Here is a 14,553-nt window from a genome sequence, read left to right on the forward strand (position 1 = left end):
GATGCGGATTCCAAACGGCATTTGGAAGTATGGCCTTATTAAGGGGAGGAGTTATTTGGGGTCGGTATTTCAGACCTGGTGGCCACGGCAACAGCTGGGAAATCCACGTTTGTACCCCAGGTCGCCTCTCAACATGAGAAGACGCCGTATTATCAGGCGCAGTCTTTTCGTGGGCAAGCGGGCAAAAGGTTCCTCATTTCTGCCCCGTGACAAAGGGAGAGGAAAAAGGCTGCAGAAATCAGCCAGTTCCCAGGAACAGAAACCCTCTCCCGCCTCTGCCAAGCCCTCAGTATGACGCTGGGGCTTTACAAGCAGAATCATGCACGGTGGGGGCCCGTCTCAATGAATTTCAGCGCGCAGTGGGCTCACTCGCAAGTAGACCCCTGGATCCTTCAGGTGATATCTCAGGGGTACAAATTGGAATTCGAGACGTCTCCCCCTCGCCGTTTCCTAAAGTCGGCTTTACCGATGTCTCCTTCTGACAGGGAGACAGTTTTGGAAGCCATTCACAAGCTGTATTCCCAGCAGGTGATAATCAAGGTACCCCTCCTGCAACAGGGAACGGGGTATTATTCCACACTGTTGTGGTACCGAAGCCGGACGGCTCGGTGAGACCGATTCTAAATCTAAAATCTTTGAACACTTACATACAGAGGTTCAAATTCAAGATTGAGTCACTCAGAGCAGTGATTGCGAACCTGGAAGAAGAGGACTACATGATGTCTCGGGACATCAAGGATGCTTACCTTCATGTCCCAATTTACCCTTCTCACCAAGGGTACCTCAGGTTTATGGTACAGAACTGTCACTATCAGTTTCAGACGCTGCCGTATGGATGGTCCACGGCACCCCGGGTCTTTACCAAGGTAATGGCCGAAATGATGATACTCCTTCGAAGGAAGGGAATTTTAGTTATCCCTTACTTGGACGATTCCCTGATAAGGGTAAGATCCAGGGAACAGTTGGAGGTCGGTGTAGCACTATCTCAGGTAGTGTTGCGGCAGCACGATTGGATTCTCAATATTCCAAAATCGCAGCTGATTCCGACGACTCGTCTTCTGTTCTTAGGGATGATCCTGGACACAGTTCAGAAAAAGGTGTTTCTCCCGGAGGAAAAAGTCAGGGAGTTATCCGAGCTAGTAGGGAACCTCCTATAACCGAGCCAAGTCTCCGTACATCAATGAGATGGTTCTGGGAAAAATGGTGGCTTCCTATGAAGCAATCCCATGCGGCAGATTCCACGCAGGAACTTTCCAGTGGGACCTGCTGGACAAATGGTCTGGGTCGCATCTTCAGAGGCATCAGCGGATAACCCTGTCACCAAGCACAAGGGTGTCTCTCCTGTGGTGGTTGCAGAGTGCTCATCTTCTAGAGGGCCGCACATTCAGGATTGGGTCCTGGTGACCACGGATGCCAGCCTGCGAGGCTGGGGAGCAGTCACACAGGGAAGGAATTTCCAGGGCTTATGGTCAAGCCTGGAGACATCACTTCACATAAATATCCTGAAGCTAAGGGCCATTTACAATGCTCTAAGCTCAGCAAGACCTCTGCTTCAAGGTCACCCGGAGTTGATCCATTCGGACAACATCACGGCAGTCACCCACGTAAACAGACAGGGTGACACAAGAAGCAGAAGGGCAATGACAGAAGCTGCAAGGATTCTTCGCTGGGCGGAAAATCATGTGATAGCACTGTCAGCAGTATTCATTCCGGGAGTGGACAACTGGGAAGCAGACTTCCTCAGCAGACACGACCTCCACCCGGGAGAGTGGGGACTTCACCCAGAAGTCTTCCACATGTTTATAAAACTTGACAAGTATTGCGCCAGGTCAAGGGACCCTCAGGCAATAGCTGTAGACGCTCTGGTAACACAGTGGGTGTACCAGTCAGTGTAGGTGTTCCCTCCTCTGCCTCTCATAACCAAGGTACTGAGAATTATAAGATGGAGAGGAGTAAGCACTATATTCGTGGCTCCGGATGGGCCAAGAAGGACTTGGTAACCGGAACTTCAAGAGATGCTCACGGAGGATCCGTGGCCTCTACCTCTAAGAAGGGACCTGCTCCAGCAAGGACCCTGTCTGTTCCAAGAGTTACCGCGGCTGCGTTTAACGGCAGGGCGGTTGAACGCCGGATCCTGAAGGAAAAAGGCATTCTGGATGAAGTCATCCCTATCCTGATCAAAGCCAGGAAAGATATAATGGCAAAACATTATCACCGCATTTGGCGAAAATATGTTGCGTGGTGCGAGGCCACTAAGGCCCCGACGGAGGAATTTTCAACTAGGTCGATTCCTACATTTCCTGCAAACAGGAGTGTCTATGGGCCTGAAATGGGGGTCCATTAAGGTTCAAATTTCGGCCCTGTCAATTTTCTTCCAAAAAGAACTAGCTTCAGTCCCTGAAGTTCAGACGTTTGTGAAAGGGGTACTGTATATACAGCCTCCTTTTGTGCCTCCAGTGGCACCTTGGGATCTAAATGTAGTTTTTGGGTTCCAAAAGTCACATTGGAACCACTTAAATATGTGGAGTTAAAATATCTCACATGGAAAGTGGTCATGCTGTTGGCCCTGGCCTGGGCCAGGTGCGTGTCAGAATTGGCGGCTTTATCCTGTAAAAGCCCTCATCTGATTTTCCATTCGGACAGGGCGGAATTGAGGACTTGTCCTCAGTTTCTCCCTAAGGTGGTTTTCAGCGTTTCACCTGAATCAACCTATTGTGGTGCCTGCGGCTACTAGGGACTTGGAGGACTCCAAGTTGCTAGACGTTGTCAGAGCCCTGGAAATATAGGTTTCCAGGACGGCTGGAGTCAGAAAATCTGACTCGTTGTTTATTCTGTATGCACCCAACAAGCTGGGTGCTCCTGCTTCTAAGCAGACTATTGCTCGTTGGATTTGTAGTACAATTCAGCTTGCACATTCTGTGGCAGGCCTGCCACAGCCAAAATCTGTAAAAGCCCATTCCACAAGGAAGGTGGGCTCATCTTGGGCGGCTGCCCGAGGGGTCTCTGCTTTACAACTTTGCCGAGCAGCTACTTGGTCAGGAGCAAATACGTTTGTAAAATTCTACAAATTTGATACCCTGGCTGAGGAGGACCTGGAGTTCTCTCATTTGGTGCTGCAGAGTCATCCGCACTCTCCCGCCCGTTTGGGAGCTTTGGTATAATCCCCATGGTCCTTACGGAGTCCCCAGCATCCACTTAGGACGTTAGAGAAAATAAGAATTTACTTACCGATAATTCTATTTCTCGTAGTCCGTAGTGGATGCTGGGCGCCCATCCCAAGTGCGGATTGTCTGCAATACTGGTACATAGTTATTGTTACCAAAAAATCGGGTTATTGCTGTAGTGAGCCATCTTTTCTAGAGGCTCCTCTGTTATCATGCTGTTAACTGGGTTTAGATCACAAGTTATATGGTGTGATTGGTGTGGCTGGTATGAGTCTTACCCGGGATTCAAAATCCTTCCTTATTGTGTACGCTCGTCCGGGCACAGTATCCTAACTGAGGCTTGGAGGAGGGTCATAGGGGGAGGAGCCAGTGCACACCAGGTAGTTCTAAAGCTTTACTTTTGTGCCCAGTCTCCTGCGGAGCCGCTATTCCCCATGGTCCTTACGGAGTCCCCAGCATCCACTACGGACTACGAGAAATAGAATTATCGGTAAGTAAATTCTTATTTTTTGAAATTCGACATTTGTCAAATTCGACATTTCTGCAATGGTACAAATGCGGCAATTTGACAAAAGTATATTCAATTGAAGATTGTAAATTCGACAACAGTGCTTTTAGACAGTAAATTCGTCAGTTTCAATCCACCACACTTTGCTGGCGGAATCTAATAAAAAAATTTAAAAACATGTTTTTTTTTTGTAATTTTTTAATTGGTAATAGCATATCTATTTATATTAGAAGGGATTAGGTACTTGGTTTGTCTATTTTGAAGGCACAAGTATTATTTTTAAAAATATTATATATATATATATATATATATATATATATATATATATATATATATATATATATATATATATATATATATATTTTTTAATGGAATGGTAAAAATGTAAAAAAAAAAATGCATGGGGTCCGCCCTCCAAAGCATAACCAGCAGGGCGCTGTATAAAAGTGACCCCCGGCTGTGGCATTATCTACCCAGCTAGTGGAGCCCGATGCTGGTGTAAAAAATACGGGGGACCCCTACTCTTTTTGTCCCCCGTATTTTTTGCACCAGGCGCACAGCCCGGTGCTTGTTTTAAAAATACGGGGGATCCCCTGTCAGTTTTTTCCCCGGATTTTTAGAACCAGGACCGGCTCGAAGAGCCCGAGGCTGGTTATGCTTAGGAGGGAGGACCCCACGCAATTTCCCCCCGTTTTTTTAACATTTTTTAAAATCTAATCAAAATCCGTCAAATCGGCCGTTTTTCGACAGCGGGACTGTCGAATCCGTTTTTTATTGAATATGTTGAATTCCGGCACCCACCTGCCGGAATTCGACGGTCGAATTGTGTCGAATTAAAAAACGGGCGAAAAATTGCCGCGATTCTCCGGCAATTGCATATACCCCTAAGTGCTGCACATAATATTTCTCGCATCGCAGTGTGATCGCATGTGGTTTTAAACCCACATGAGATATATCGCACTGCCACTCGGCGGTGACGTGCCCGATCTATCGCATGGTAACCACTTTTGCAGTTCAGGTGCGATTTGATCGCACCTGAACTGCCGGTGCGATGCCCCGCTATGTCGCGTCGCAGGGCATCGCACAAGTGTATGGCCAGCATAACTTTTCCTGTGTCAAAGGAATTGAATACCCTATTTGAAGAACCATGGGTTAATACTGATAAGAAGTTTCAGATCCCTAAAAGGTTGCTCTTATCTTTTCCTTTTACTCTGGAGGATAGGAAAAAATGGGAGAATTCACTGATAGTGGATGCATCAGTCTCTAGGCTGTCACGTAAAATTGTATTGCCTGTTCCTGGTGCAGCCTCCCTGAAAGACACGGCTGATCGTAAAATTGAGAATACACTCAAATCATTGTACACAGCTGCGGGGGTGGCTCAAAGACCCATTATTGCATGTGCGTGGATCACTAAAGCCATTGCTAAATGGTCAGCTAACCTAATTGAGGGGTTAGATTCCTTATCTAGGGGGGGATGTTGTCTTACTCCTGCAGAATATACAGGACTCCGAACTTTATGGTGGAAGCCAGTGGTCTGCTGACGCGGGCTCCAGGAAAGGCGTGGAAAACCTACCATTTACTGGAGATGCCTTGTTTGGAGCTGAATTAGACAAATGGATCTCCACAGCTACTGCGGGTAAGTCTACGTATCTTCCTTCCGCAGCCCCCCCAACCAAGAAGACTTATTCACCTTCTAAGTTACAGTTCTTTCGGACGGCCAAGTTCAAGGGCAAATCCAGAGGTGCTTCTACGTCCTCCAGCAGCGCAAGAGGTAAACTATACAAACCAGCAACAGCAGGTGCTCAGGAACAGAGCTCAGCATGCCATCCAAAAACTGGTACAGACTCTGGTCATTGTTCCAGTTCCACCTCCTCTACTAAACAAGGGATACTATTCCAACTTGTTCGTAGTACCGAAGCCGGACGGTTCGCTAAGACCAATTCTGAACCTCAAATCTTTGAACCCAAATTCAAGATGGAGTCTCTGAGAGCGGTGATCTCGGGTCTGGAGGAGGGGGAATTCCTAGTATCTCTGGATATCAAGGATGTGTACCTTCATATTCCGATCTGGCCGCCTCATGAGGCTTATCTCTGGTTTGCACTACAGGACTGTCACTACCAGTTCCAGGCCCTGCCATTTTGTCTCTCCACGGCACCGAGGGTGTTCACCAAGGTGATGGCAGAGAGATTGTTTCTACTCCGCAAACAGTGAGTGAACATAATACCGTACCTGGACAATCTCCTGTAAAAGCGCCGTCCAGGGAAAGGTTGCTGGACATCATTGCTCTCTCAACCAAACTCCTCCAGGATCACGGGTGGATTCTGAACCTTCCGAAATCTCACCTAGAGCCAACACGGAGGCTCCCATTCCTGGGAATGATACTGGACACGGAGTCACAAAAGGTGTTCCTTCCATTGGAAAAGGCATTGTAATCCAGTCGATGGTACGGGATGTCCTGAAGCCAACCCGGGTGTCTGTGCATCTGTGCATTCGCCTTCTGGGGAAAATGGTGGCCTCTTAAGAGGCACTTCAATACGGAAGGTTTCATGCAAGACCCTTCCAGCTCGATCTGTTGGACAAATGGTCGGGATCGCATCTTCACATGCACAAGAGGATCCGTCTGTCGCCAAAGGCCAGGATCTCCCTTCTGTGGTGGCTGCAGTCTTCTCACCTCGTCGCAGGACGGAGCTTCGGAATTCAGAACTGGATTCTGTTAACCACGGATGCAAGCCTCAGAGGTTGGGGAGCAGTCATGCTGGGGGTGCAGTTTTGGGGAAGGTTGTGTAGTCAGGAAGTCATCCTTCCTATCAACATTCTGGAACTCAGGGCCATATACAACACCCTCTGCAGGCCTCAATCTTCTTCCAAGATCGGGCAATTCAGGTCCAGTCGGACAATGTGATGTCCGTAACGTACATAAACCGACAGGGCGGAACGAAAAGCAGAGCAGCAATGTCAGAGGTGTCAAGAATTCTCTGGACAGAAAGAAATGCTGTGGCATTGTCAGTGGTCTTCATTCCGGGAGTAGACAACTGGAAAGCAGACTTCCTCAGCAGACACGACCTGCACCTGGGGGAGTGGGGCCTTCACCCGGAAGTGTTCAGGTGCTTGACAAGTCGATGGGGATATCCACAGATCGACATGCTGGCCTCTCGTCTCAACAAGAAGCTCAGGCGGTATTTTTCCTTGTCGAGAGATGCCCTGACGACTCCATGGGTCTATCAGATGGTGTACGTGTTTCCTCCACTTCCTCTGATCCCAAGAATTCTAAACTGAATAAAAAGGGAAAAGGTTCAAGCAATACTCATTGCCCCAGACTGGCCAAGAAGGGCCTGGTACGCGGACCTTCTGGAGATGTTCCTCGAAGATCCGTGGCCTCTACCTCTTCGCGAGGATCTTCTGCAACAGGGCCCGTTTGTCTATCAGGACTTACTGCGGCTACATTTGACGGTGTGGAAGTTGAATGGCTGATTCTATCCAGGAGAGGGATCCCTAACAAGGTTATCCCGACTATGATCCAAGCCAGGAAGGGGGTAACGTCTAAGCATTACCACCGTATTTGGAAGAAATACGTCTCTTGGTGTGAGAGCAGAAATTATTCTGCGGTGGAATTTCATCTGGGACGTTTCCTGCTTTTTCTGCAGGCAGGCTTTGATGTGGGCCTGTGTCTGGGCTCCATAAAAGTCCAGATTTCGGCCTTGTCCATTTTCTTTCAGAAACAATTGGCATCTCTCCCTGAGGTCCAGACGTTCTTGAAAGGTATTCTGCACATCCAACCTCCCTTTGTGCCTCCCACGGCACCTTGGGATCTCAATGTGGTGGTGCAGTTCCTCCAATCAGATTGGTTTGAACCGTTACAGGAGGTGGACGTAAAATATCTTGCGTGGAAACCGTCACAATGTTGGCCTTGTCTTCAGCAAGACTTGTGTCGGAGCTGGGGACTTTGTCTCACAAAAGTCCCTATTTAAATTTCCATGAGGACAGAGCTGAACTCAGAACTCGTCAGCAATTTCTTCCTGAAGTGGTGTCCGCATTTCATATCAACCAACCTATTGTGGTTCCGGTTGTCACCGACACCTCGGCTACTTCAAAGTCTTTGGATGTTGTGAGGGCTTTGAAGGTGTATGTGAAAAGAACAGCTCATCACAGAAAGACAAACTCGCTGTTTTTCTTTATGATCCCAATAAGATTGGGTGTCCTGCTTCAAAGCAGACAATTGCATGCTGGATAAGACTTACTATCCAGCATGCTTATTCCACGGCATGTTTGCCATGTCCAAAATCTGTATAGGCCCACTCTACTAGGTCATGGGTTCTTCCTGGGCGGCTGCCCGTGGTGTCTTGGCTTTACAGCTCTGCCGAGCAGCTACTTGGTCAGGTTCGAACACGTTTGCTAAGATCTACAAGTTCGATACTTTGGCCTCTGAGGACCTTCAGTTTGGTCAATAAGTTCTGCAGGAACCTAAGCACTCTCCCACCCGGTTTGGGAGAACATGGTTGGATCCTGAACCTTCCAATGTCAAATTTGGAGCCGACAAGGAGATTGTCTTTCCTGGGGATGATCCTCGACACGGAAGTGCAGAGGGTGTTTCTACCGTGGAGAAAGCGTTAGCGATACGATCAATGGTCTGGGATGTCTTGTAACCTGCCCGGGTATCGGTTCATCAGTGCATTCGCCTTCTGGGGAAGATGGTTGCCTCCTACGAGGCTCTACAGTATGGAAGATTTCGTGCACAGTCCTTCCTACTGGATCTCCTAGACAAGTGGCAGGGATCTCACCTACACATGCACCAGAGGATACGTCTGTCGCCGAAATCAAGGATTTCACTCCTCTGGTGGCTGCAAATGCCTCACCTCCTGGAGGGCCGCAGGTTTGGTGTTCGGAACTGGATCTTTCTAACCACGGATGCAAGCCTCAGGGGTTGGGGCTCAGTCACTCAAGGGGAAACCTTCCAAGGAAGATGGTCAAGTCTGGAATCCATTCTTCCAATAAACATTCTGGAACTACGAGCCGTTTACAACGGTCTTCTCCAAGCAGCGCATCTTCTACGAAATCAGGCCATTCAGGTACAGTCGGACAATGTAACGACGGTGGCCTACAGTCCGACGGGGAGGAACAAAGAGCAGAGCTACTATGTCAGAGGTAACAAGAATTCTTCTCTGGGCAGAAAAGCACGCAGTGGCATTGTCAGCAATATTCCTTCCAGAAGTGGACAACTGGTTAGCAGACTTTCTCAGCAGGGACGATCTCCATCCAGGAGAATGGAGCCTTCATCAGTAGGTGTTCACAGATGTGACCAGTCGTTGGGGCGTACCTCAAATGGACATGATGGCCTTGCGTCTCAACAAGAACCTTCGGAGGTACTGTTCCAGGTCGAGAGACCCACAAGCGGTGGCAGTGGATGCCCTAGTAATTCCGTGGGTGTTCAAGTCAGTGTATGTATTCCCTCCACTTCCACTTATTCCAAGAATTCTAAAGCTCGTAAAGAGAACAAGGGTTCAGGCAATTCTCATTGCTCCGGACTGGCCGAGGAGAGCTTGGTACGCGGATCTTCTGGACTTACTGCTGGAAGATCCGTGGCCTCAAACTCTTTGCGAGGATCTTCTGCAACAGGGGTCGTTCGCTTATCAAGACTTACCGCGGCTACGTTTGACGGCATGGAGGTTGAACGCCAGATCTAAGCTCGGAAGGGTATTCTGAGCAAGGTTATTCCTACCCTGATGCAGGCTAGGAAAGGAGTAACGTCTAAACATCATCATCGCATTTGGAAAAAATTTATCTTGGTGTGAATCAAAGAGGTTTCCTAGGGTGGAGTTTCAACTTGGACGGTTTCTCCTCTTCCTCCAAGCAGGTGTGGATATGGGCCTGCGTTTGGGATCCATAAAGGTCCAGATTTCGGCTTTATCCATTTTCTGCCAGAAACAATTGGCGGTACTCCCTGAGGTTCAGACTTTCTTGAAAGGGGTTCTGCACATCCAGCCTTCCTTTGTGGCGCCGACGGCACCCTGGGATCTTAACGTGGTGTTGCATTGGTTTGAGCCTTTACAGGAGGCTGAGGTCAAGTTTCTCATGTGGAAGGCTGTAACTTTGTTGGCCTTATCTTCTACTCGACGTATGTCGGAATTGAAGGCTTTGTCCTGTAAAAGCCTCTACTTAATCTTCCATGAAGATAGAGCTGAGCTCAGGACACGTCAGCAGTTCCTTCCAAAAGTTGTGTCGGCTTTTCATATCAACCAACCTATTGTGGTGCCAGTGGCTTCTGACTCCTCAATTACATTAAAGTCCTTGGATGTTGTGAGGGCTTTGAAGAGCTATGTGAAGAGGACTACTCGTCACAGAAAATCGGACTCTTTGTTTGTCCTGTATGATCCCAAGAAACTTGGGTGTCCTGCTTCTAAGCAGCAGTTGATTTCTCGCTGGATCAGGTTCACTATTCAGCACGCATATTCTATGGCAGGATTGCCGTGCCCAAAATCTGTTAAGGCCCACTCTACTCGTAAGGTGTGTTCTTCCTGGGCGGCTCTCCGGGGGGGGGGGGGGGGGGCTACTTGGTCAGGGTCGAACACATTTGCTAAGTTCTACAAGTTTGATACTTTGACCAAACTTCATGTCCTCAGAGGCCAATCAGTTCTGCAGGAACCTCGAGCGCTCTCCCTCCCGTTCAGGGAGGTTTGGTACATCCCCATGGTACTAATGTGGACCCCAGCATACTCTAGGACGTAAGAGAAAATAGGATTTTAATTACCTACCGGTAAATCCTTTTTTCGTAGTCCGTAAAGGATGCTGGGTGCCCGCCCAGCGCTTCGTGTTCCTGCAGTGGTTACTTAGTTCAGTACTGCTTTGTTCTTGGTTAAGTAATATTGTTCAGCCGTTGCTGCATTTTTAAGCTGGTTAGCTTGGTTTGCCTTGTATGTTTGAGCTGGTGTGAATCTCGCCACTATCTGTGTAAAATCCTTCTCTCGAAATTTTTTAGACTGAATCTGGTAGGAGGGGCATAGAGGGAGGAGCCAGCCCACACTATTAAACTCTTAAAGTGCCAGTGGCTCCTAGAGGACCCGTCTATACCCCATGGTACTAATGTGGACTACGGACTACGAGAAAAGGATTTACCGGTTGGTAATTAAAATCCTATTATTAGCGCCTCCTAATTATGGTCCTAGTGCTGCAGATTAGGGACCTATATTAGCATTAGTCGGTGATATATAATGGCCCCAAATAGCTACAGTCATAAGGGTCAATAAGCATGCATGCCCTTTCCCTGGTTTACTATATGGACCCAGTATCAGTACCAGGTCCAGAGACTCCAGACCCCAGCCATCATTATCTTAGACCCCTCCCCCAGGGCTCAATCCAATTAGACACCGTTCACTCGTGGTGTACGTTTGGCTGTATACTGCACCTACACCAGATTCACAGATTTGTGTTCACAGCCTCATAGGGCTGTGTACAGAAATCTGCACGTATGGAATGAGATTGGGCTACAAGGGGGGGGGGGGGGGGGGGAGTTTGCTGTTTCTATGCTGTTTTAAAAGCAACACACCCCCTTCAAAGCTAATTGAATTGACCCCTCGTCAGCAGTCAATAAGAGGTTGTGTCCTATTTATGCTGCAGTGTAACAATAGGATGTGTTTACTTCCTAGGAGAGGAAAGCTGGAAGTTTTCAGAGACGTCATCATGTAACAGATCCATTAATTCGTCGCCTGGGACTAGAAGCAGAGCTACAGGTAAGTAGAATCCTTGGCATACTATATAATGAGCAATAAGTCTGTGTCGAAACCATATAAACTCTTATATTACTCTATTTTTCTTTAGGGTCACTCTGGTTGTGTTAATTGCCTGGAATGGAACGAGAAGGGGGAGTGAGTATTATTTACATATATCTGCCTTCATATTAATTACTAGGTTTTTGTTTTACCCGTCCTGACATTCCCTGGTATATACACTCTGTGTATATGTGTGTGTGTGTGTATATATATATATATATATATGTGTGTGTGTGTGTATGTATGTATGTATGTATGTATGTGTATGTATGTATGTGTGTATGTGTGTGTGTGTGTGTGTGTATATATATATATATATATATATATATATATATATATATATATATATTTCTCATTTTGTGGGATTTCAGACTTCATCACAGTGGTTCTCTCTCTCCCTTTCAAATGTTCTGAAATCGGAAATGAAATGCCAAGTATACTTTTTTTTTTTTTTTTCTTCTTTAAATTCAATAATTTTTATTGACTTTTTTCCGAGTTTACAAAAACACAAATAAAACGAACAACAAAAAACACTGGAAACAGCAATTGCAAATTATAGAATACATATGAATATATATAGATCAAGGAGACAAGGGAGATACGATTAAGTAAAAATTAAGTAACTCCCAATACCATAATACGTAGAGACCCACAGGCACCTTGAGAGCCCACACACCGTTTCTACATGATAAATAGAGAACTGCATATTCCCAAATATCTGTTGGAGGAAATACACAGCATTATCCAGTATAGATCAATAAAATGCAATACATCTGCCAAAGCACCCATAAAAAAAATAAAAAACCCTATAACCCCCCTTCCCCCCTGTATAGCCTAATAGCCTACCCCCAATTTAGGTATATTTGGATACCTAAAACCCCATCCCCCCCAAACACTATCTAGCCAACCCCCTCCCTTCCCCCCCAAGAGGATATTACAGCACAATGAAGGACAATGAGATGCGTAACTAACTGAGGACAATGGAGTAATGATCCAAGCTAGGTAAATCCCAGCTCTCCCACTTTATAAGAATATTATAGCTCACACTTATTTAACACAACATTCATACCCCCCCTTCCTTATAAGCGGAGGAAAGAAACAAGTACCGGAGCAATAGGCAAATTACCATATAGCTAGGGAAAGAGTAATCCGGCTCGCCCATATTATCAGGATATATTGGTTTCCCTTGGCAGAGAATTAAACAGTACATAACACAAACAAAATCAAATGCTCAAAAACAAAAAATAACACCCAGCACACATTTACATAGAAAAACAAACATACAAACTAATAGGCCCTACACACCATGCCGATATCACTGCACGATATGAACGTTCTCGTTCATTAATGAACGAGATAACGTTCATATCGTGCAGTGTGGAGTCACCAGCGATGAACGATGCGCGGCCCCACGCTCGTTCATCGCTGGTGACATGTCGGCTGTGCATGCAGGCCAATATGGACGAGATCGTCCATATTTGCCTGCACGTCTATGGCGCCCCACACATTAGGCGATGTGCCGCCGAGGAGCCCGACGGCCGATACGGCCGACGGGCGACCCGGCGGCGGGGGGGCAATGACGGGGGGAGTGAAGTTTCTTCACTCCCCCCGTCACCCGGCTCCATAGACGTGCAGGCAAATATGGCCGATCTCGTCCATATTGGCCTGCATGCACAGCCGACATGTCACCAGCGATGAACGAGCGCGGGGCCGCGCATCGTTCATCGCTGGTGACTCCACACTGCACGATATGAACGTTATCTCGTTCATTAATGAACGAGATCGTTCATATCGTGCAGTGATATCGGCATGTGTGTAGGGCCTATATGGAGCCGGGTGACGGGGGAAGTGAAGAAACTTCACTCCCCCCGTCACTGCCCCCCCGCCGTCGGGCTCCTCGGCGGCACATCGCCTAATGTGTAGGGCGCCTTAATCTGCTGTAGCTGGTACGCAAAGATCAAGTGTAAAACAAAGCATTAGCCTGGCCAGTCCTCTAGCTCAGGGGCGGCCAACCAGTCAGTGACAAAGAGCCAAAAAACCTTGTTAGGTACGTCAAAGAGCCGACATCGAGCCGAAGGCACGCAGGCAAAAATGGAATGTGGCCATGTGCCTGCTAGACCACCCCCCTGGTATAAAAATACATTGAAAAAGCCAGAACGACATAAAATAAAAAAAATTAAAGTCAGATCCATTGTAAAAGCCACTTTCACATAAAATAATTGAAAAGGCCAGATTCACATAATAAACTTAAGTTCCCCCATGTGTCACTCCAGCCAGCTCCCCATGTGACACTCCTTCTAACACCCTCCTATGTCACCCCAGCCAGCTCCCCGTGTGACACTCCTCCTAACACCCTCCTGTCACTCCAGCCAGCTCCCCATGTGACACTCCTTCTAACACCCTCCTATGTCACTCCAGCCAGCTTTTCCATGTGTCACTACTTCCAGCACCCTCCTTCATCACTCCAGTCAGCTCCTCCATGTGTCACTCCTGCCAGGACCCTTCTGTGTCACTTCAGCCAGCTCCGCCTTGTGTCACTCTAGCCCACCCTCATGTGTCAATTAAGTTCCCCCACCAAGTCATGCCATTGCTGCAGCCCCTAATGTGTTCTCTGTTTGCCAGTGGGCGTCTCGCCTCTAGTATCTGGCTCCTTCAATTTTCAGTCCCTGTAGTGCTGCTGCGTGTCTGGCTGGAGTGCAGCGGTTTCTGTATCTGTTGTGGACTGGTCACATGATTTAGAGTGTTGGGAGCCACATTTAAATAAAGAAAGAGCCTCATGTGGCTCAAGAGCCACTGGTTGGCCACCGCTGCTCTAGCTCATACAGGAGTGTAGAAACAGATCTGTCCCCAGCTTCCCAACTCCATTTATAAAAAAACAGAAAGTACTTGAGTATTGTAGTTTTTTTTTTTTTTTTTTTATCTATCTATCCACAAAATCGCAGAGAGATTGAAATGGCGCCAGATCGGGAAAGCAGAAAGTTTAAATTCTGCTATCCAATATACAAAATGAGGTTTCTGGAAATCTGCATTAAAATCAGGACTTTCATAATCCACAGGAACATCGAAATCAGGGAACGCCATAGCCTTAGATCCATCATATTCCATAGATAGCATAGAA

General features: G+C 47.3%; 1 protein-coding gene across 5 annotated transcripts in view; it reads left to right on the forward strand.

Annotated features, from left to right (window-relative positions):
* WDTC1 (WD and tetratricopeptide repeats 1) overlaps window positions 1-14,553 on the forward strand; it is a 248,911-nt gene that overhangs the window by 26,754 nt on the left and 207,604 nt on the right. For all 5 annotated transcript variants that reach the window (XM_063954696.1, XM_063954697.1, XM_063954698.1 and 2 more), the window contains exons 3-4: window positions 11,313-11,396; window positions 11,485-11,531. In XM_063954696.1, coding sequence (XP_063810766.1) covers window positions 11,313-11,396; window positions 11,485-11,531 — 131 coding nt within the window. The remainder of the gene's footprint in view (window positions 1-11,312; window positions 11,397-11,484; window positions 11,532-14,553) is intronic.

The sequence above is a fragment of the Pseudophryne corroboree genome, chromosome 2 (assembly GCF_028390025.1).
Source record: "Pseudophryne corroboree isolate aPseCor3 chromosome 2, aPseCor3.hap2, whole genome shotgun sequence".
NCBI classification, from domain to species: Eukaryota; Metazoa; Chordata; class Amphibia; order Anura; family Myobatrachidae; genus Pseudophryne; species Pseudophryne corroboree.